At 32.6% G+C, this 24,891-nt stretch overlaps 1 protein-coding gene and 2 non-coding genes across 7 annotated transcripts in view; 2 read left to right on the top strand and 1 right to left on the bottom strand.

The window, feature by feature from the left end:
• LOC128865679 (ERI1 exoribonuclease 2-like) overlaps positions 1-14,629 on the top strand; it is a 38,634-nt gene extending 24,005 nt beyond the window's left edge. For 3 of the 5 annotated variants that reach the window (XM_054105941.1, XM_054105940.1, XM_054105939.1), the window contains 2 exons: positions 12,840-13,036; positions 13,108-14,629. In XM_054105941.1, coding sequence (XP_053961916.1) covers positions 12,943-13,036; positions 13,108-13,682 — 669 coding nt within the window. In that variant the 5' untranslated portion in view covers positions 12,840-12,942 and the 3' untranslated portion in view covers positions 13,683-14,629. Of the gene's footprint in view, positions 1-11,291; positions 12,635-12,839; positions 13,037-13,107 lie in introns of those variants that run through there. The other 2 variants (XM_054105937.1, XM_054105936.1) reach the window with 2 other exon arrangements.
• Positions 14,630-18,135: 3,506 nt separating this feature from the next.
• Trnaf-gaa (transfer RNA phenylalanine (anticodon GAA)) lies at positions 18,136-18,208 on the bottom strand. The gene has a single exon. It is a non-coding gene; the product is annotated as a tRNA-Phe (tRNA).
• Positions 18,209-21,100: 2,892 nt separating this feature from the next.
• Trnaf-gaa (transfer RNA phenylalanine (anticodon GAA)) lies at positions 21,101-21,173 on the top strand. The gene has a single exon. It is a non-coding gene; the product is annotated as a tRNA-Phe (tRNA).
• The last annotated feature ends 3,718 nt before the right edge of the window (positions 21,174-24,891 follow it).

Raw genomic sequence — 24,891 nt, 5'->3', positions numbered from 1 at the left:
TCTGCACTACGACTGATTGGGCGGCTCACGAGTGCATGAGTAGATGTGGAATGAGCGAGCAAAGTTCTGCTACCGAGTCTCCGGTGACATGAATGACACTCAATTTCACTTTTCACCATAGCTGAATCTATACCGGTGATCTATCATCCTCGGCTGGAATCACTTCCCTTAAATGCCTGTTTGCACCTTAACTCGCGGAAATTTTTCACCTGGATCACAAGTGCGTTTGTCAAGTTGGACGTATACGAGCGACGATAACAAATCAATCCCAACAACACTCCTAAGATACATAGGTACATATGCACCATATGTGCATACAACCAACTGCCGTCATTTGGACGCATAAATTCATCGCAATGTCACGCGTCAGCCACCCAGCTCAGCTCAGCATTATAGTATATAAATCTAAAGCTATACTGTCTCTTCGCTGCCGCCACCGCCTGCGTCTTGAATATTGAAATCTTAATTCAGAATCTAAGCATATCTGCATGTGTCGCTGTGACCGAACGGCTGGAATCTGTAATTCTGGTCAAGCACAACGCGTTCAGAGTGAACAGCTGCGGCTGTAAAGGGATGAGAGTGGTGCTGCCACGCTAGGCGATCGCCGCTGCTGTTTGTCGCGGTCGCATCTAAAGAAAACCGTCGAAAAGCGGTTTATGTCGGTTATAACCAGATAGCCAACCCAAACGAGGGAGCTTTGCTTGCTGGTTTTTTTTATTTATTTTTTTTTTTATTTGAGTTTTCTTTATTGGTTTTTGGTACTGAATCGGTTGTTTCTGTTACGGTGTGTTGGTGTTGTTTTTACTTTGCGCTATTTGTGGCTTGTTTCCACAGCCAGTAACCCCACTAGCCGCCCCATGGCGCTACAACACAATTAAATACCGAATAAAACAATAACAACAGCTGTTGAGTAGAAAAAGAAGAGTAATAAGAAAACAGCAGTAGCATACATGTATGTACGTATGTATGCATGCACTTATGTAAGTATGTATGCACTCCATAAAGAATAGGTACTTTTATAAAACCACTATACATACATACGAGTATGTACATTAAGGTGGTTCAGGCACATTATATATATGTAAGTATAAAAAATTTTGCATATAATATTTTATAACGACCAAAAGAATATTTCGGCTCAAAGAGTGGTTTCGAGACGTGCATGGTGAAAGAAATCAGAAAAAATTCAGTGAAAGAATCAGCTGATTGGCTGACGTAACCAAGGATGGTTGCGTCTTCGGAATTCTTTTACTTTTGCCGTACGGCAAGAGCGGCGACAATGACGAACTGTTTAAAGAAGAACAATTTTGTATCGCGCAAATTTTTATCGATCGTATATTTTTTATTATATCCAATTAAATGCAGAAAATAAATGGAATTTAAATAAATTCAGTCAATTCGAATGCAGCATTATTTTCTCGATAAAAGCTTGAAAGAGAGAGGGGGGAAATGCTAGGTTTAACCAAGTGTTCCAGAAAAATTAACCTGTTTATACACAACGAAATATGATAATGTTTTCACGACAAGAACATCTGAGGTTTTTTTTTTCTTTACATGCGGCAGTACTTTCATTCTGGCGCCACGGCACGTTTTACACGTCACATCAATCAAATGCGTTGCCGCAACGAATGCAAAGGACCCATTGTGACAGCCCTATTACTCGCTCAATTTTGTTTTTCACAATACCTGAAGACCAAACCGGGTAATCTATTCCCTTTGCTGGATAGTGTTGAAAGTAGCTCAAAAAGTAAATTAGAAATGAATTTTTTTCCAGCAAAACATTTAAAATTAAGTGAGGTAGACAGTGGCGTAACTACAACATCTGCGGCCCGTGCCAAATTCTTATTATGGGGCCCTATCAATAAAAATCGTCACGTTGTACTCAGTTTGATTAAAAGAAACAAATTTTCAAACAACAATTTAATTTCAATAAGTTATTTATTAAGAAAACTCTTGTTTTCGATCGTTCAGCACTAGCTGTAGTCACAGGAATAGTGAGAAATAACTTTAATGCAATGCATACTTCAGGAAAGCTGCAAAATATAAAATAATTTTTTATTATTAATAAATCGGCAAGGTTTCTAATACACGACAATTTTTCTATTTCGTCTCTGAAGGTGGATCGAAAACTTAGAATTTCTCTGCCAAATGATTCAGATATGTCTTTTTTTATAGATCTCAACAAATTCTAGAGCATTTTATAATAGATCAGTGCCATTTCAAACTTTCAAAGTGGAAGGCTGTAAAGCATTGAAATTTGAATGAAAATGGAATGAAACGCGATTTCAGTTGGTTTATGATGATGTCCAATACTCGATAAAATATATTCACTTTGAACAAACTTTACGGATCTTGGAGGCGCTCATCTTCGCAGAGCCCGTCAAAATGGCGTTTTACCTTCCTCTGACGAGTATTAGAAAATTCAGGGGTGATGGACCATTTTTCAGCTACACTATTTGCTTCCATCTTTAAATTTTCAAATTCATGTCGACACCTTTCCAATACTTCTAGGCAGATTTTCAAACGTTTTACGGCATTTGAAAGATCGGTGGCTTTAGACTGAAGTGCTTTAGAGGCTGCATCGATAGTAAGTAGGATCTTGCAATGGAAAACCAGTAACATAACAAAATTGTAGTTATCGATCTTCTTTTTGAGTGAAACAGCTTCATTTCTTTCATCTGATTTGCAATTTAACAGGATTGTTTTCGTTAGCGCTTTTTGCACTTCAACAAACCGAACTTTTAAAGCAAAAACGGCATCATAACGTCCTGCCCATCTAGTAGGGTTTAATGTTTTCAATGTTATTGAATTTGAAGACTCACTTTCTTCATTAGATTTCAAACCTTATAAAATATTCCATCTTTTGATACTATACCCAAAAAAATTATAAATTTGTTGAATTGTTTCAAAAAAATTTTGCATATCAATAACCTCTCTCACTGCATCATTGAGTGCTAGATTTAAATTATGAGCAGCACAGTGAGTATATACGGCATTTGGATCAACATCTTTTATGAGTTTTTGAACTCCACCATAAGTCCTTTCATTGTGTTAGCAATGTCCTCGATACTTACATATTTAGAGGAATGTTTTTGTCATTTATGGATTTAATAATTTGCTTGGACATTGCTAAGGCAGTTTGATCCTTAACTTCATGAAATCCCAAAAATGTTTCTTTAATGACAAGTGCCTTAGGGATCCCATTACAATCTTTTTCGATCATACAATAACGGTAAAGTTCACACATTTGATAAATTTTTGAAATATCTTGCGTTGGAGCGTATGATAGAGTAGAATGGTGCTTCATTTATTTCATTTATAAGTGCATTTTCTACTTTTAAAACCAGGACAGAAATAAGCTCATTTTGTATTTTCGGACTTAAGTATTTTATTTGGCCCTTTGGTTTATTTAACAACTCTTACAAAATCGGATCGTATTTTCCTAATAACTCAACAATACTCAAAAAGTTTCCTTTGGAGCCTGGATTACTGCTATCTGCGTTTTCTCTGTGGCCACGAAAGGCTAAATTACATATTGAAAGCGTCAGAGTAGCATCAAGGAGCCTAGAAAGTACTTGCCGCCAAAAGGATTTTTCTTTTTTGATCATAGACTCTTGCTCTTCATCGAGTGTTCCATGTAGTCGCCACTGTTGGTACGTAAGACAGGAATCCAGATCAATTTTTGATGTCTCGTATCTTTGTATTTTGTATATTCTTAGATGCCCGATTTGCGAATAACCAACACGGTTCACAATACGCACTCTGAAGTATTAAGGAATAGGAAAGCCATGTACGTTCAAGCTTGACGCCAGACTTGGAAACAATACGAGGGGTGCCTTTTATATTTCGGGATTTGGCAACCCTGGTGTTGCAATCTGGCAACTGACAGCTGTATCGCAAAGTTTAACATTTTTTGACTTTTACGTACTCAGAACGTTTTGAAATACCAGCGCTATTTGTGTTGTTTACAGTAACTTAAAAGATTCATCTCGGTCCAAAAATGGAATTAAATCGTGAACATTTTCATGCGATTATTTTTTAAAACTTTCGACGTGGATTAACTCAGCAACATTGCATGGATGAACTTAATTAAATTTTTGGCGATGAAGCTCCATCAAGAACCAGTGTTTATCGATGGTATGGTGAATTCAATCGTGCTCATAGTTCACTCCAAGACGAATTTCGTGAAGGTCGTCCAAAATCAGTTGTTGTTCCGAAAACCATTGATGCTGTGCGCGAACTGATATTGCAAGATCGTCATGTGACCTATCGTGAGATTGAGACAATCTTAGGCATTAGAGGGGCCAGCATACATTCAATATTGCATAAACATTTGACTGTCAAAAAAATTTGTTCGCGTTGGATCCCACACAATTTTTCAATCGCTCAAAAAAAGGCTCGTATCGATCGGTCGAAGGAAATGCTCAAAAAATACGATCGCAGGGCTTCGAAACACGTCTATGACATCGTGACAGGTGATGAATCATGGATTTACGCGTATGAGCCCGAAAGTAAACAGCAGTCGACTATATGGGTGTTTCAAGATGAGCCAAATCCCACAAAAGTTGTTCGCGCACGAAGCACTTCCAAGCAAATGGTCGCCTGTTTTTTCGGAAAAACTGGACATGTCGCAACCGTACCACTAGAACAACGCAGAACAGTAAATTTTGAGTGGTAAACAACCATTTGTTTGCCAGTTGTTTTCCAAGAAATTGGGAAAGCCAATCGCCAAAGACGGATCACTCTTCACCAGGACAATGCGAGCTCTCACAGATCGGCTCAAACAACTGCATTTTTGAGCACCCAAAACATCGAATTAATGGGTCATCCGCCGTATAGTCCTGATTTGGCACCGAATGACTTCTTTTTATTCCCGTACGTAAAAAACAAACTGATAGGTCAACGTTTTTCGACACCTGAAGAAGCGGTTGCGGCATTCAGAATGCATGTTTTGGAGGTACCTCATTCAGAGTGGCAAAAGTGCTTCGACAATTGGTTCAAACGCATGCAAAAGTGTATAGATCTTCATGGGGAATATTTTGAAAAACAATAAAGTGATTTTCGATGATTAAAATTTGTTTTTGTTCTCTAATCCCGACATATAAAAGGCACCCCTCGTATAGTAATGTTTTTCTATAAAAGATATATTGTTACTATCTTTTAAGAAAGGGCCATTAGGTTTGCAATGTCCGTTTTCAATCACGAACCTTTTCACTTGATTAGTTACCTCTTTAAAATTACCCTTATCAGTAACATATGGCGAAGATACAATATTTTTCATTTAAATTGCTAGAATATAATTCACTTTGATTTTGCCGGTACCTTGTTGTGGTTGTTCTGGATCTGGATATTCTCTGATGTTGGGTGCTGCATCTGATAACACTGGTGTACTTTTAGTAAGCTCCGATTCTTCACTTCTGGATCGATTTTTTATTATTTAAGTCAACATTTTTCAAATCATTTTTTCTTCAGTTTCCTTCTTTCTCTTTCGTTTCTCATATTTTCTGGAACTAAACATTTTAATATTTAACTTTCACAATAAACTTTACTTTGCCACTAATATTCAGTAAAATAACAAAATCAAACATACAAATCACCAATCGTTAAAATACTCCCACAAAGAATACGCAGTCATTGAAGCCCTCATAAAAAAATATCGAATCCGGGATTCCCCTAACATAGTGTGGCCAACTCACCCCCGCAGTAGCGAGACGAAAAAAAAAACGAAATCAGGAATTCACCGATTATTAATGCTCACCTGCGCTGCCAACGTTCCGCTCCAAAATATGTAGAAACCAATGGATGCATTTTAAAATGAATAAGAACCTGCAATTATCGGTATTTTAATTGACGGGTTTTTGACGGTCATAAGTAAGTAAAATTACTCGTCACGCGTGCTTCTCTAAAAATGAATAAACATCTTTTTGTTAAGTTCGGTTAGTCATAAAAATATACTTTTCACATAAAATAAATTACTCATGTACAATATAAAAAAAATTCTTGAGCTCGCGGCCTGTTGGCCCGGAGGAGGTAGGTGTGAAGTGTGTGAAATTAAGGTATTCTAAGGGCTTTTTAGTCGAGAGATAAAACGGCCAAAAATTAATTTTATTAGGTGCCCTTACGCTCACAATATTAAGTCACTACTGCAATATTCGCAAATTTTTCGTACTACATTTTTTTCGTTAATTTTTTTATCAAAGCTAGGAACTTTGTACAAACATCACACAAATTTAACAAATAGCCAAAAACAAAAAATACATCACAATTTTTATTCAGTGTTAAATTCAAAATTTTTCTAAAAACTCTGAGTATGCAGTTTTATAGACCATTAAGACCAAGTGACTTGAAATTCTTCTTGATTTTTGATAAATTTTTTTCGGCAAGGTGTTGACCTTGTTTTCTATATAAAATGCTTCGAATATGTGCTTTATATGATGGAAAATTGTCATAATTGTATGAAAATAACTATAAATAATAATTGTTAAGCATATTTTGCTTTTTGATATCATTCTTAGAAAAGCAGAAAAAAAACAATCGAAAGATAAAATGACCCAGAAAGGCAGTCGTATTCAGCAAAATTACAGAAATTTCGCCAAACTTAAAAAAAATATTTCAATTATAAAATTATTTCAAAAAATATCCAGTTCTCGTGTAAAAAATTCTTTTAACTAAAATATTCTGGTGAAAGTCATGAATAACCCAAATTATATGATTCGCTCTGCAAAATAGCGCCGATTTTTTTGTTGAATACTTTGTTTTTTGATGACATTTTTTTTTGTTAAAATGTTTTGTTTTTGTTGTTTAAAAAAATTTTTTTGTGTTAAAATTTGTTTTGAATTTTTTTTTCAATTTTGTTTTAATTTTTTTTCTTTTTAATTAATTTTTTTATTGTTGTTTTCTTTTTTTAAATGGATTTGTTTATTATTATTATTTTTTTAATTAATCCAATTTTTGAACTCGGAGAAATTTTATACAATATTTCAAACTTTGCATTATGAAATTTCTGTTGAAGTTCACACTATATTTTTTATAAGAAATAGTGGTGTGTTTATAATTTTGCCACTCGGTGTATATGAGGAGGGAGCTTGTGATTGTTGTAGTTGTTGTTGCTATTGTTGTAGCAGCATAAACATTGCCCATACATATACGAGAACTGCTGCTGAAGTGACAGTCCTTGGCCGGATGTAAACCCAGGTCGTTCCGGCTACGTAGAACCAATTGCTGTGGGAACGAAATTTTTTTTTCGGTAAATCACCTAATTTTTTGTGGTGAATCACCTTAATGTGCATACATACATACATACATATATTTATGTAGATCTTCACTTACTTGCATATTTATGCCTGCTTGTATGTGTATACATACATATGTACATATTTTTCTGTCCGTATGCATGCACTTGTAAGAATGCTTTTTCTTGCGACGTTGAAAGCAATTCAGCCTGAAATAGAGAATTATGGATTGAATGCAACGGGATTGGTGGCAATTAGTACATAGCTGCTGCCATGACAGCACTAAGCTAAGTGCAAATGTATGTAGAAGTGTGTGTCGTATGTGTGAATGTGTGTTGGGCACACCATAATAAGCCTTTATAGAAAAGCAATTATAGGAAGGAAACAAAGAGATCAGACGAAAGCACCATGAAAGGCGATAAAATTTATAAAAATTAAAAATAAAGTATTTTCTCCTTTTGCTCGTAATTCGCTTATTTAATGAATATTTCCATAAGCTTTACATATACATATCCACCTAAGTATGTATGTAGTTTTATACTTTTTGGCTTATATGAAATAAAGTACTTCTGCGTAGGGATCTTAACCCTTCGTTCAGCAGTTGAATCAGAAAAAAAAGCTTTTTGGTTTTACAAACAGCTGATTTGTGCTCAATATACATATTTCACCATTTCCTCATGAATAAACTTTCGTCTAAGCAATACCTGCAAAGTTATGCAGAATCATTTCGAAAAGCGTGGTTTAATTTAGAAAAATTATCGTACCCGTTACCGTTCTTTGAGGCTACGACCCGTTTAGCGGATGCGCCCCATTTTTTTATACTCAACAGCTGCGAAAGCAAGTAAAATGGCCAGAATTCAAGTGGCTAAAATCAAAAAGTCATTATTAAGGGGGAAGTCTACTGTGAATTTTTCAAAAAATCGATTTTTTTTTTTATTAGCTTAAAAAATACTTTGAACCCTCTTAAATAAGGTACAATATGTGTTACAGCTGGCTAAATTTTTCTTCGTTGAAATTTTGACCTTTTCCCGAAGCGCTCCAAAGCTTTAAACGCTGACAACTGAAACTTTAAACGCATTTTTCTCGAAACTAAGTTTTTGTATACGGTGTACACGATATCTCGAGTTCTGATAAATGAATCAGCTTAAAAATTTAATTATATATTCTCTGTAATAGTGTCTCTCGTCTGACATAGGATTTTTTTTATATCGTTATTTGTTAAATTGTTATAAACAATAGTAACATCAATTTTAGGCAAAAAAAAAGAAAAAAATTTCAAGAATTTTTTTTTCAACGCCAAAATTTTTTATCGACATAATCCTACGTCAGACGAGAGTCAATACTATGTACATTGTGTAAAATAAGTACCCGGAATTTATAATTTAAACTCTCCCGGGAATACCTGACACTTCAAATTTGGTTTTTTCATGTTGGTACACATGTCCTTGAATGCACAAGCCTTATTAGAACGGGATCTATTACTTAGTGTGTTTTATTCTGCAGTCAAAGTGAGTTGATCTTTTGTTTACTTGGCGAATTTTACTATGGATAAACTTGTGGAGCAGAGGGTTTGCATTAAATTTTGCGTTGCGAACAAAATTACGTGTGCCAATACATTAAATATGTTGCGGGAAGCCTATGGTGACTCGTGTTTATCCAAAACACAAACCTACGAGTGGTACAAGACGTTCAAAGAGGGCCGTGAAGTGGTAGAAGATTTGCCTCGCTCCGGACGACCATCGATCGTTACGACCGACGAAAACGTCGAAGAAATTAAGAAAATTATATTTGAAAATCGTCGTTTGAGTACCAGAGAGATCGGTCGTGAGCTTAACATCTCTCACATGACCGCTCAGAACATTTTGACTGGTGTGTTGGGCATGCGCCGCGTCGCCGCTCGGCTTGTTCCGAAAGAGCTCAATTTTTTGCAAAAAGAGCATCGGAAGGAGGTCTTTGAAGACATGGCTTCCCGAGCTAATACGGACCCTACGTTCATGAAACGCATAATAACTGGTGATGAGACATGGGTCTACGAGTACGATATGCAAACCAGTCAGCAATCGTCTTCGGGGAAGGCGTTTTGAGTCGATTGAAGACATTAAAAAAAATTCGCTAAAGGAGCTGAAGGCCATCCCGGCGCCGGCCTACCAGCAGGCCACGGATGACTGGGTTGTTCGTTGGAATATTTGTATCGGCTCAAAAGGAGCCTATTTTGAAGGCGATCCAACAAATAATGATGAATAATATGAAAAAATGTGTTTTTTTTTAAATTCCGGGTACTTATTTTACACAATGTATATGATAACAATATTTTGTTTTTTTGTTTTAGATCACCGAAACGTAAGATTTCATGTACACCGTTTAGGCACCTAAGAAAAGCGGACCTGCGCTTGCAGAAGTGCCACAGCGACCATTTTGAATATTTTGACTTAACATTTTTTTTTCAAAAACTTAAATATATAATAAAGATAAGAGTTTAAATAGATTTTATGTACGAGCAATATTTTGTTACAAATAAAATCCGGAAAATAAGCCTGTTTTTTCCCTTGTCACAGTAGACTTCCCCCTTAAGACTCCTTTACATCTAAAATACCGTCAAATTAAAATAGGCGACGTACTCGTATAACAAATAATTGTCGATATTCGATAATAATCTTTCCCAACTTTATTCAACCGAAAAGCGAAACATTTTCAAAATATTTCATCATAAACGAAGGGATGATCTTTTTAGCTTTCAAAGGCAAATAAGCTGTTAGTTGAAATACCATGGTGAAAAGAGTTTTAGAGATACCCAGCAGACCGTTATTCGGCTCTGAGCGAATGTGACAGAATTTGGCGTAGAATCCAAAGTTCAACAGCAGTCCTCGTATGTACTAAGTATGGGGAATGTTTGGCACGTAATAAAAGCGGCAATACTGCTGCACTGATGACAATTTGCAACACTGTTGCAATTGCTCAACTGATACTTTTCTGATGTTCGGCAAACAAACAATTTTTGATGCCGATTTATTTGTACTTGGGCACAACATTTGCCGAATTTTTGACACTTCGAACGTGATGCTTTTGATAATGTTGCCAGAATTTTAGATCGAACGTGATACTTTCACAAATCATGCAACACTGCGTTTGTGATTGAAGCTCGAACAAGCCCTTTATGCTGCTATAACAGCAACAACAGCAAACCTGATATCTATCATCCTTGCTCAAATTCCGATGTTATTATTGTAGCATAAACATTCCCCATACAATTACGGGGAATGCTCCTGGCCAGATATAAATCCAGGTCGTTCCGGCAACGTATGTAGACGCGACTGTCGTAGGTTATCCAATGGGTGGCGCTTAAAGTAATTTTTTTTGTTTTTTTTCTGTTTTAATATATGTATATTAATTTATTATGCTATATTTTGCTTCTCGATTTCCTGTATAAGTTTTGATAATTTCCTTTCATATCTGGTTATTTTTTTAGTTTTATGATTTTTATTTTATTATTACTAAAATTTATTATTCTATATTTTTTTTTTAATTGATACCAATTTGTTTTATTTATTTTTTTGTCTAATGTTTTTATTCATTTGTTAAATTACTACAATATTTTAGTTTACTTCATTATTGTAGTTTGATTCATTTTTTTTATCTTAATTTTATTAATACTTTACCAAAATGACCAAGATTTTCAGTATTATTTTTTTTTCTGTCACTGATTCTATTATAATATTCTTATTCTATTTCTTAACCTTATTTTATTGTAAATTTTTAATTATAATTCAATTTGTTTTTTATATTTGTTTTAATCTAAATTCGCCCAACGTCCGCTACAAAATTTGAAATAATTTTACTCACTAATGCGAATACATGAATTCGCCTTAATACTCGCTCATTCATTTCATTCCTCCCATACTCTGATTTAGCTCTTGCATCAAATATAAATTCTCTTTGAACTAGCGGGTGCCACTCTTTTCATTCACAAACTGCACATGCAAATGCAACCCTGGCGCACAGCTGATTGTCCACTTCTATCATTAAATTTGTTCGCCCCTTTATTTCGTTTCATACTTGTAGTGAAGCAAAATTAAAATATGGATAATTTCGATTCTACACTTATAATAAAAAATATACCGAAATCAATTAGCGACATAACAAATTTGCTACCAACTGTGCCAAAAGAAACTAAATCATTCGGCCGACGACGAATGCTGCTCACCTACGACAACGAAGCAACCGCTCAAGCCGTATTGAGGCAATTGCAGCAACTCGAAGTGACACCCGGCAAACGGCTCAATGCAGCATTTTTTCGCAAAAATGAAAAGCCCGCTGCAAATACGAAAACTACCAAGCCAGTCAGTGTGAATAAAACCACGCAGACTAATCTACATACAGCCGGTGAGACGGCCGCGCCACAAATCGGCAAGTACGTGTCCAAGTTGTATGCATGTAATGCTAAGTTGAATTTCGAACAGCCGCCACCGCCATACCTTAAGTATGCTTATCCACGTATTACACCAGACATACTGGATGCCATTAGCATTGCCTTGATGAGCAACACGCGTTTCTACACGCAAGTGCTGCATCTAATGAATCGCATGAATCTGGAGCCACCTTTCGGCGCTAAGCCAACAGGTGTGCGTTTGACTAGAGGATGGCCGCGTGATGCATGCACGCAGACAGTAGATGGAAACGAGGATATGGGAGGGCATGTGGAAGAAATCGCAATTACTGAAACAGGCAAAGCAGAGGAAAGTGAATCCGAGTTAGAATCTGCCGAAGAGGATGAGCGTATAACAAACAAAGCGGATGTAAAAGTACAAGTGCAAAAGAAGCGCAAGGCAACTGACGAACTTGAAAAGCAGTATAAGAAGAAAGCACGCCTGCTACTGCAAGCTACACTTCATCAACAAAGGCAGTCGACACAAGGGGAGACAGCAGCCGGCAGCTGTAATAAGCCCACTGAAATGCAAAACGTATTTGAAATGCCAGAAACGGCTGGTAAAGGAAGCAAGATTGAAATGAGACTGCAACCGCAAAAGTCCAAAAAGCCTGTAGAGGCGTTCGTACCCCCAACTGATCTAACGGCAGAGCGTTTGACTACAGAGCAGTTGCAGGAGTTACCTATTTACAAGAATTATCAAGTCGGCGCGCCTAGTAATAAATTGTATATAAAAAATCTGGCCAAAGATGTGAGCGAGGAAGATTTAAAGCAGCTGTATGCGCGCTATGTAGCAGCTGAACATTTAGAAGTCAAAGTCATGCAGCAAGGACGCATGAAGGGACAAGCATTTGTGACCTTCAACAGTCTGAGTGAAGTAGATGCGGCGGCGGTAGTGTCCAAGGCGCTGGCGGAAACAAATGGTTTTGTGCTTCGACAGAAGCCGATGGTGGTGTGCTATGGCAAGAAGTAGACAAATGTAAGCAAATAATTGATTGTTTGATGATTTTTTGTTTGTTAGAAATTGTCAAAGTTCTACAAATGTCCATTGCGTGTGTGTGTGTGTGTTTGTGCGAGCGCAGTTTAGTATATTGGCATTCGCTTGCATTTAGATTTGAATGCTTGACGCCCTGCTCATTCTAAGTAACCCAATGCCATTTCAACTTTTCTATTTCTGCTTGCAGGCAACTGGGTCTACTTGAGACTATATACGTCGAAGGCGAACCTGGCGCTGATAAAACCAATACTTCTAGTTACTTAACAAAGCTACGCAAGCCCCATTTAACCATGCAGCCGTACAAATATGTCATATGCATAGACTTTGAGGCGACTTGCTGGGAAAACCAAGCGCCACCTAAGTGGCGTGAGTCTGAAATAATAGGTAAGAATATGCATTTATAGACATTTACGAGTTTGATTTCTAACCACATTTGGATTGTTCACCTCACACAGAATTCCCAGCCATGTTGGTCAACCTGCAGACGGGTAAAATTGAAGCAGAATTTCACAAATACGTTATGCCCATTGAATCGCCCAAATTGAGCGCTTACTGCACCGAACTGACTGGCATCCAACAGCAAACTGTCGACAATGGCGTCCCACTACAAACTGCAATTATGATGTTTCAAGAGTGGTTACGCAAGGAGTTGCGTGCACGCAATCTACAACTGCCTAAAATGTCCAAAGATAAACTGATTGGCAATTGTGCCTTTGTCACCTGGACGGACTGGGATTTCGGTATTTGTTTGGCGAAAGAATGTAAGCGCAAGTTGCTGAAGAAACCGTCTTACTTCAATCAGTGGATTGATTTGCGTGCAATTTTTCGCCAATGGTATAAATACAGACCCATCAATTTTGCCGATGCGTTGTCGCATGTCAAGCTTGTATTTGAAGGACGTGAGCATTCGGGAAGGGATGATGCACGCAATTTGGCAGCGCTGGCGTACAAGATTGCAAGCGATGGTGCACAATTTGCGATAACTAAGGACCTCGCGCCATTTCAACTCAACTCGAATTGTATACTATAAGCGACAAGCAGCGAACGACTGAAATGTTGGGAGGAGAACAGTGCGTGGGCGTAATAGATTTTAGTTTTTTATTTGTGAAATTACATTGAGCCCAAGAGATAATATACCCTGAATGTATGCGATTTTCGTAATAATATTTAGCGAACAAGGTTTTGTATTAAAAGTTGAGTTGCAAGTGGTTTTTGATTTAATTGAATTTTATGTATTATCAAAAGCCTTACTTTTGGTACTAGTTGAGTAATAGTAAAGTGTTTTTTGTTGTTTTAAAGCCTAGTTTTATTAACTGAATTTAGTCATATACCTACGTGCATGTGCGTTTATGTTTATTTAAATGAAAGTTTGTCCTTTTTTGCTCTACTCTGCACATATCTTAGGCATCTAGCGTTTAGTCACGTATTTTTCTACAAACATTTTTTTTTTTTTTTTATTATATAGTTTGATCAGCAAAAGCTTTTGTTCATGAAAGTAAACGGATTTGAGTTGCTTATAAAAAAATACAATATTGCAATACTATATATTTTTCTATTTATGAATTATTAATTAATAAAAACAAAACATATTTCAATAAGTAAATTAAAATAAGCTTTGAAGTAATTAAATTAGTGACGTATTTGGAACTTATTTTATTTTGTCTGAATTCAGCTGCAAGTCTGTAATCGTAACAAGTACTTTAATGAAAGACTAACTATTCGATTTTTTTGTTGTTGGTTTTTTTGTACTTTTTTTTTGTTTTTGGTACACATAAATTATTACAGCACAACTACATACAGCATATAATAAATTAGGTTAGGTATTATTGAGTAGAAGAGGCAGAATATCAACTATAGCCTGCAAATGGCCTAAATTTTAAAAACAATTTTAAAGAAACTGCATTTTTTATACAAATACATTTTATATGCGTAAACTAATAAAAATATACTCGTACAATAAATGTTCGAAAAAATAAATCCAAGTGATTTTAATTTGCTGCATGAGAAATCAGAATTTGCTGCAGAGAAAGTGAAGGTCGTTTCATGTTAAGTATTTTTACTTGAATTGCGTAAGTAAACAAATTATTATTTAATATTAATATTATATATAATTGGCGCGTACACCCGTTTTGGGTGGTGCGTCTTGATGTTGTGGTGTGCGTCTTGATGTTGTTCCACAAATGGAGGGACCTACAGTTTCAAGCCGACTCCGAACGGCAGATATTTTTTTATGAGGAGCTTTTCCATGGCAGAAATACACTCGGAGATTTGCCATTGCCTGCCGAGGGGCGACCGCTATTAGAAAAACTTTTTCTTAATTTTTGATCTTTCACCGAGATTCGAACCGACGACGTTCTCTCTTTGAATTCCGAATGGTAATCACGCACCAACCCATTTATTATTATTATCGATTAGTCTTAAAAATCCTATGTACATCATAAAATAAAGAAAAAGGTCAGTAAGCTTGCTTGTTTGTCCAAAAAAATGGTTTTTGAAATTTTCTACCATAAATTAAGCAGAATCTCTTAAAGGTGGGTTCGGTAAATCAGCTGGTTTTTTTTTTTTTTATATTTTGTCAGAAATTATCTGACGTAAGTTGGAATAGGAGCAAAAATATTAAATTAGCATTAATTTGAATCGCGCTCTGGAAATTCTGTTCAACTGACAACAAAAATAAGAAATAAGACTAATTTAAAATAAAATAATTTATGAAATTGCTAAATTGTGCAAAAAATTTTATATTTATTATTGGCAGAATGCTAGCACCTAAGTTTTATCTTAAAGAAATACGAGTATTTTTGCTCTCTCTCTCTCCTATAAAAACGGTGATTTTTCTTGATTAAATGAAAAAAATAATGAAAAAGTAATACAGTGAAATTCCTTATAACCGGACACTCACCGTCGCAGTGTTTTTGTCCGGCTATGGGAGATGTCCGCTTATAAGGGATGAAGTCACAAAATATATACCACACATATGAATTGTATTGTACCTAGTTTATTTAAGAAATTTTTGGAAGTAAAGAATATTTGCATACTTTGGTATTACATATACATAAATACATATATGTATGTACATATAGCGATTAAGTACAATACATTGTACAAGTCTTTACATTTCAATACTAGTTTGATTGAAAAAATTAGGTAATGCTTGATTGCTTTAATTTAAAATGTTCATTTTCAAAGTGACTCTCGATATTTTTAATGTGCTGAAAAGCTACATAGTCATTTTTTGCATATTGTTTCAAGCCCGCAACAAGTTTTAAAGCCTCATCCTATGATGTTATAGGCTCACTTATTTCTTCTGAAAATTCATCTTCTGAATCACTTATGTCCATAGTATCATCTTGTTGGTCAAATTGAACTTCTATATTGTTGTCCTCAGTGAAAACATTTTGATCCATTTGGAGAAAACCTTTGAACGCAACCATTCGCATGCAACTGACTTAACAAACTGAATGGAAAACTACTCTTAATTTAAAACACAGGACTTGAATGAGTGTATACATGTTAAAAGGGGAATCACCTGTTTCATTTTTATAATGAACAACAAAGCTTGCTTGTGATATTTTTGAATTTTGTCCGTTTATGAGAAACTTTTTTATGAAAATGGTTTGAAATACCTTGTCCGCGTCCGGTTATTAGAGTGTCCGTTTATTAGGATGATATTTGTATGAAAAAATGAATGAAAAACCTGTGTGCCCAAAATTTGTCCGGTTATTGGAGCTGTCCGGTTATAAGGACTGTCCGTAATGGGGAATTTCACTGTATACCATTTTTTTTAATAATATTTTAGTTTATTTTTTTATAATTTTATTTATTCTATTTGACTTCCGTACCTTTTCTTTAATTTTATTTTATTTGCATTTTTACTTCATATTTAATTATTTTATTTTAGTTACTTCGTTTTCTTTTATTTTTATTTATTAATTTTTTCCTCCCAATTTAATTTAATTTTATCTATTTTTTTATTTTCATCTTATTCAGTTTTATTTCGTTTTGCTCATTATTCATTTTTTATTACTTTTACATTTACTTAAGTTAATTTTATTTATCTACTTTTTATTTTGATCTTATTTTTTTCGTTTTAGATTTGTTTTATTTTATTTTACTTTTTTTATATATATTTTTTTTAAATAATAATATTTTGGTTTATTTTTTTATAGTTTTATTTATTCTATTTGACTCTCTTTCCTTTTCTTTACTTTTATTTTATTTGCATTTTTATTTCATATTTATTTTATTTTTGTTTTATTTTTTTCAACGTAATTTAATTTTATTTTATCTATTTCGTTTTTGCTTTTAATTTTTATGTATTTTTTATTTGATATAATTCAATTTTTTTTATTTACTTTTTATTTTTATTTTATTTAATTTTTTTTTCGTTTTAGTTTTGCTTTTTTCTATTATTATTTATTATTTTTTATTTATATTATATTTCATTTATTTTATTTACGTTTTTTCTTTTATCTTCTTTATTTTATTTCATTTTGGCTATGTTTTCTTTAATTTTATTTGTATATACTTAATTTTAAATTTATTTTACTTTATTTTACTTCGTTTTTGAATTGTTTTCTTTTATTTTATTTTTGTTTATTTATTTATTTTTACACAATTTGATGTAATTTTATCTATTTTTTGTCTTTTTTTATTTATTTCTCTTGTGCTTTATTTATTATCTTTTATTTAATTTTTATTTTTTTACGTAATTTTATTTTATTTTATCTACTTTTTATTTTTATCTTACTTTATTTTATTTCGTTTTTGTTTTGTTTTCTTTAAGTTTTTTTTGTTTATCTATTTTATTTTTATCTTATTTTATTTAGCTTTTGATTTGTTCTCTTTTATTTTATTTTTATTTATTTATTCATTTTTGTTACTTAAGTTTTATTTTATCTGTTTTTTTATTTGATGATTTTTTGATTTTTTTTTTTTCTTATATTATTTTTTTTTATTTCTCTTGGGATTTATTTTCTTCTCTTTTGATTAATTTTTGTTTACTTAATTTTATTTAATTTAACCTTTTTTAGGAACAACATCAAGACCTCCACCACAAATAGGAGGAGGAGCTCGGCCAAATACCCAAAAAGGGTGTACGCGCCAATTATATATATATATTATATTTTATTTTATTTTTCCTTATAGTTTGTTGCACTATTTTATTATTTATATTTTCTCGTTTTCGCTTTAACCAATTCCTCTAATAGTTTTTGAAGATTATCTTTATTTTATTACTTGATAACTAAAAACTGCAGTTACCAGTGAAATGGAGTCATTGCGAGGAGTCAACTCTATGTTTTCTTCTATAGAAACAAATCCCGTACTGTTTACAGTTTTCGAAACTCATGACGGATAGAGACTTCGAGGCAGTTCTCTCGTTATGCTTATTGAAAGAATATTTTTTTTTTTAAACATTTGTGCAATAATAAATTATTTAACAAATAACTGATTAGCAACAATAAAAAAAAGAAAAAAATTTCGACTGCCGAAACCAGGGATCGAACCAGGGACCTTTAGATCTTCAGTCTAACGCTCTCCCAACTGAGCTATTTCGGCAGATAATATATGTTTACCAAATGTGTTATTTATTATGAAAATATATTATCCATGTTAAGTAGGAAAGAGCAAAACTCACCATAAAACATGTGATTCCTTAAACAAACCTTTTTCTACCAATTTTATTATTCAAAGAAATACACATTTGAATTTTGACAGCATTTAATTTTGTTTTCAATAAAAAATAATGGAACGGTGAGAGAATCAATTTCAAATAAGCTAACTGGCAACAACTTGACACACACGCATCCTACATAGGAGAGTAAAGTCCATCATGAAAACAGTACGGCATGAAATATTATATAATGCTCATATTGTTTAAAAAATATGCATTGCGAGTATTTTTTGACATCGAAGAGGCTTTTGGTAATATTTATTATGGCACATGTCAGGTTGTGAGTATCGTAGATCAGATTTGTTAGTATGACTGCGCGCAAGCTAAGGCTTTTCGACTGCATACATACAAATGCTGAAGCAGACCAATTGGGTGAGACAATTAAGCTTCAAATTGGGTTCTTGTTATTGCTGCAGCATAAAAATTCCCCTTACATATTTGGGGAATGCTGCTGTGGTGACAGTCGTTGGCCTCATATTAAGGGGTTATATACAGTTAAAATTTTCAAAAAATCTTTTTATTTGATTTTTCTTAATATATGTACATACATATATTTATGAATACACACAGAAAATTGAATGTCGTTCCGTTTCAAGGTGCTTTCAAACTTTAAACGCGTTTTCTCAAAATGGTGTTTTCAAAGTCGGTGACCAACATTACTCGAAAACGGCTAGTCTCAAATTATAACACGAGCTTCTTAAATATATTTTTCAGTAATTAATCGAATATTTTTTCTTACCAATAAATATAAATATTTTTTTATAAACAATTTAAAGCCGAAATTTTGGTCAAATCTAGATCTTTTGTTTTTTGAGAAACCGCCATTTTAACTTTAACGAATTTTGTTTGGATTTTTAATTTCAGAGGATCCAGTTCAGAGATATGGTGGTCACCGCAAAACGTCTTTTTTGAGTTTTAAGTATTAAAATACTGTTAAAAGATGGCATAATATGTGTAGACATTTTTAGATCAATAAATTTAAAAGTTTTCTCAGAAAAAATTCTGGAAATTTTGCTTTTTTTATTCTTCTAACTGTATATAGTCCCTTAATCCGAGTTATTCGGGCAACGTAGAACCGACTGTAGTGGGAATGCTTTAGAATGCGTCAAATGAGTAGGGTTTGACAGCTGAAAGAATTTTTTTTTTTTTTTTTTTTTTTTTTTTTTGCTGAGAAAAATTTGGTATGAGGAAAATCGAGCACAACATAAAACAAGTTCACACTCAATACAATAGAGTTTTGATTGCAGTCTGGCTTTGTTCAGTGGAAAAGAAGGATAATTTGCTAATTATTCAATGTTCAAGGTGGCAGCAGCTATTGCTCCTTGCAGCATTAGAATAAAATACTACTCTAAAGTCGTTGTGGAAGCTGGTAAATGAAATTAAAATAAATGTTGTTCCAATCAATAATATTTCTTTTACTATAGAAGAGGAAATCTGTTTTTTTTTTTCTTTTTTCGGAAGGTCAATTGTGTCTTCATCTCAGTCTCTTGCTTTTGTGTTTTGCCGCTATAATGAATATAATTTTTAAAAGAAATTATTTATTAGAACACTTTTTCATTGAAAATACATAGTTTTCTTATTCCTCCATTTGAATTTAATAACAGACTTTACAAAGCTGCTTAGAGAATCCGACAAAAATTTATTTATTGCCAATTATTAATCAAGGCGAATCAATCAATTGCCGATACCACGCAAATCAGGATTTGTGTTTTTTCCTTCGCCGTGTCCATGTGGCTGTCAGCCCAGAGTCAAACAAGGTGAATTCATTCTTTGTTTTCTATTTTGCCAATACTTTGCTTTGACAATAAAACGTACAAAATATTGTTTCTGGTCTAGTGCTACCACCTTTAATGAATGCGCCTCGGTATTAATTGACAATTAAAAATTTAAATTTTTGTACGGCGAATTGTGTTACTATTAATTCTTAAATTGCTGAAATGTTTTAATTGCCAATTAGGTGCCTGTTTGAATATAGTCAAGGCGAGTTCATAAAAGCTGATGGAATTCTAATGCCGCAAGAATGATAAAATGCAAGATTGTGTAAAGTAAAAAAATGAGCGTAATTTTGCCGCGACGTGAATGTAAATGAAATGACTTCGGTTCTACGAAGAAATGTTGCCCTTCCAAGGTGCACAAATTGTTGAATGTTGCACTTAACCCGGTAAAAAGGCATGTTTTTTGTCTACTCAGAAAATCGCGCAAATCACTGCGGGTATCTGTCTTTGTTTGGCTCAGGTATTTCTTAATATTAACGTTTTAAGTAATCAGCTGATTTTCAGGCCAACCAACCCTCCTGACAAAGCTTCACAAGAGAGAAAGAAAATTTTCCCCTTTTGCCTTTGTGAGTATGACATTTTTAGAATCGAGCACAAAATTTTCTGGCCGATTTGCACCTATTTTAGCATCGCACACGAAAAAAGTGGAGGCCGATAAAAAGGCACATTTTTTGGGAGAAACGAAATCGTCATAAGAAGAGAGTTTCAAACTTTGGTATAACAAAAAAAGTTACGAGGTTAGGTTATTGGAAAGAAGAAAGAGAACAGAAAGAAAAAAGTTATTTGTAAAAATTGTAAACCAAAATCTATAATAATGACAGTCTTCTAAATGTTTCTGTCTAATCCACTGACAACCGATATGCGCACCCTTCCGTATTCTTTGCCTTGTAGAGCGCATACATCCAAACACATATGTATAATATAAATAGTATGACTTTCGTGTTTGATAAGTTCTTTTGCTCAATGGTGAGAAAAATATTCTCTGCCGCTTAAATATTATCCGCCGAAATAGCTCAGTTGGGAGAGCGTTAGACTGAAGATCTAAAGGTCCCTGGTTCGATCCCTGGTTTCGGCAATCAATTATTTTTGCTTTTTTGACTATTTTTTTATAATAATTAATTAAATATTGTTTTCATTTATTTTTTCAAGTAAAATAGATGTTGAAAAACAAATATGGACATTTTGGTGGATTTTGAAATTAGAGAATTGCGAATAAGCTGCGCTGGTAGCATTTCAAAAATATTTTTCTTCCTTTAATTGAAAAAGCAAACCAATTCAAGAAAATTTGTAGCTTTTCATGTGGCTCAAGCGGATTTGGTAACTCAGAACAAAAAGTATCAAAGTACAACATTTTTGCTAAACTTTAATTATAATAAATACTCACCTGATTAGTAAGAGATAAAATGAAGCATCCAGTTCATTGATGAATACACTCATAATATAATATTATGGTGAGTATTTCGAGTTTAACCCATATGGTGAACATAATAAAAAAAGATAATAATTAAATCCCAGGGTTAACGTAAAAGATGTTCAACTATGATAAATTATAATAACAAATTTCATTTACTAAGACTTCAAAAAAATAAAAGACCCACGAAAAATACGGGGGTTGAACCACCGTCGCGCCTTTTCCTTTAGATCTTCACTCTAATCTTTTGTTAGATCCCATTTAGAATATGCTGCTTTTATTTGGATACCTTGTAGTCAGCAAGCTATTAATAGAATCGAACGTGTGCAGAAAATATTTCTCAAATATGCCGAATATACCGACGGTCCCTGAATTTTATTGATCCCATGCCATCATATTCTGCTCGTCTCATGCTTATAAGTCTCAAGTCGTTAGAGATTCGTAGGTCTATACTGTGTCTGTCTTTTACTCATAATATTATTACTGGAGTAATTGATTGTCCCTACTTATTGGAAAGGATTCGAATTAATGTTCCCCAGCGATCTCTTAGGAACTTCTATCCTTATTATGAGGGAAACTTTAAAACTACGTATGCCAGTAATGCTCCCATTTCTCGTGCTTTACGGGAATTAAATGCCGTTCATAATGATGTTCTTCTTGATTTCTCGCTTTCAAGAACAGCATTTTTAAATCTTTTGAATTCTATATTATAGTTAGTTAGTAGCTAGTATAGTTTTTAAATACATATAATATATTTGTAGCTTAATCTAAGCAACTTTTGTATCATAGTCTGTAAGGATTGTAATTCATAGACTTAAATAAATAAATAAGTAAATAAATAAATAAATAAATAATACTAACTCTAGAGCCTGATTCGAATGAATTAAATTATGAATGAGGTAGGCATTGCTACTGGGATACAGAAGATATTGCAAACCTTATCGATGCATGACGTTTGGCCACTGTGGGTTTTAGCGAAATGGTTGCTTGACCAAATGCGACCAAAAAAATTGTATTAGTAAAATAATTGAAATTATTATTTAAAAGATATGAATATGTAGTACTAATTTGAATTAATTCAATAGAGAAGGTAGATATAGCTAAGGAAAATGACAAAGGCGAAGCCGGCTTTTATTCCCCAGAGGTAAAGCAGCAAATAAAATTCACCTCAGCCCTCAGAATCGGCGTTGTCGCTTGGCTACAATTTTCAAAGCCAAAGTACTTCATTGAATTTTTACAACTTCACACATTATTTTGCCTCTTAAAAAAACTTGGGGAAGAGCACTTTAAACACAAACTAAACCAAACAAAATTCTCTAATTATTATTTCAAGCTTTAAAAACATTCAGCTACTTTCAGTCAGATTTACTAAAATTAGGGCTTTAAAGGAAGTTAAGAGAGCAGCAACACCGGTCATGATCATAATATTTTATTTTTTAAGATTACGGCATAATATAAAATAGAAAAATTAAACGAATAAAATGGAGTAAGATATAATAGCATATGTCGAAGTAAAATAAAAAAGAAAAAATAAATAAAAAATATAAATATTTATAAAAACATTTAAATTAACGGGTCAATAGAATAAATTTATTAAAATAAAATTAAAAAAGAAAATAAATTAAAATGAGGAAATAAAATGAGAAAAAAAAATAAATGAAAGAAATTCAGATTACCAAAATAAAATAAAATAAAATGAGATGTGTTTCCGGTATAACTAAATTAGAAAAAAATGAAATAAAAAATGCAGCAATGGAATCTTTTTGTAAAGTAAAAGTAAGTAAAATTAAACTTAAGTGAAATAAAAAAATAAGATTATCAAAATAAAATAAAAAACTAACAAAAACAAACTAAAGATTAAAATGAAGTAAAATAAAATTAAAATGAAATAGAATAAATAAAAAATTTAGATTATCCAAATAAAATAAAAAAATTAAATGAAATTTCTCAGTTAAATTAAATAAAAAAATAAAGCAAATAATAGAATAAAACGAAATATAATAAAATAAATAAAAATGTTAAGGTCATCAAAATTAAATAAAATAAAAAATGAAATGAGTAAAATAAAGTAAATTACAATATAATAAACTGAACTGAACTGAAGTAGTAGCAAAATAAAGGAAAATGAAATATAATTAAACTAAAGAAAAATAAAACAAATAAATAAAAAAAAGTAAAAGAAAATTAAAACGAAGTAAAACAAATTTAAAAATTTAGATTATCAAAATAAAATTAAAAAATTAAATGAATAAAGTGGAATAAATTATAATAAAATAAAGTTGAAGTCGGTATGCATATAATATAAAATTAGATATTTTACAAAATATTGTAAAAAAATTGAATAAAATAAAATTAAAAAAATGTAGATTATCAGATATAAAATAAAAAAAAAATAAATGATATAAAAAATCAAATGAACAAGTGAATTAAAATATAATAGAAGAGAATAATATTATATTTGTATTTTGTTTATTAAATTAAATAAAAAATTAAGCAAAAATAGAATAAAACAAATAAAAAGTTAAGATTATCAAAACAAAATTAAATTAAATGAAATTAAATAAAGCTATTAAAATAAAATAAAACTATAAATTAGTAAAATTTAGTAAATTATATTATAATAAAATTAACTGAACTGATATAGTAAAGGGTGGTTAAATTTCAAGGGCCGATGTTGAATGTGAACCACACCTAAACGTCAACGACACCGTTGGACTTCTTTGAGGTTATTTGAAAGAAAAGGTGTACGTTGATAAGCCAGCAACAATTCAAGAGCTAAAGGATAAGATAATTCGGTACATTAACGGCGTAGAACCTAAATTATGCCTCAGCGTCATCGAAAATTTGGACCATCGGATGGAGGTGTGCCGCCGAGGCCGTGGCATACGTAATTCAACTATACCAATATTACCATAATAAAGAGAAATGATAATAACTTCTTAAAAAAATTGTATTTTATTCAAAATCAACACCAGCCCTTGAAACTTAACCACCCTTTATAAGCGAAAGTAAAGTAAAATAAAATAAAATGTACGTCTGTATATGAAAAAAAATTAACTCAATTAGAGAAAAAAAGTAAATTAATTAAAATAAAGCAAAAAAGAATAAAAAAATTGTAATTTAATTATAAAATTAAGTTATAAAATAAAATTATTAAATTGAAATAAATAAAAATAAAAAATGAATTTAAGAAACTCAAAGTGAACAAATATCATTTAAAATAGTATAAAAATAAAATAAATAAACAAAGTAAGATTAAAGTATGATATAAAATTAAATGAAATAAAAATGTTTAAAATTTAATTCACTTAATTAAGTTGATTGAATAAAAAACTAGAGCAAAAACAAATAAATTAAATGCCTAATGCATCTGGTCAGTGGC

This window comes from Anastrepha ludens, chromosome 6 (assembly GCF_028408465.1).
Source record: "Anastrepha ludens isolate Willacy chromosome 6, idAnaLude1.1, whole genome shotgun sequence".
NCBI classification, from domain to species: Eukaryota; Metazoa; Arthropoda; class Insecta; order Diptera; family Tephritidae; genus Anastrepha; species Anastrepha ludens.
This window is presented reverse-complemented; position numbering and strand designations above follow the sequence as displayed.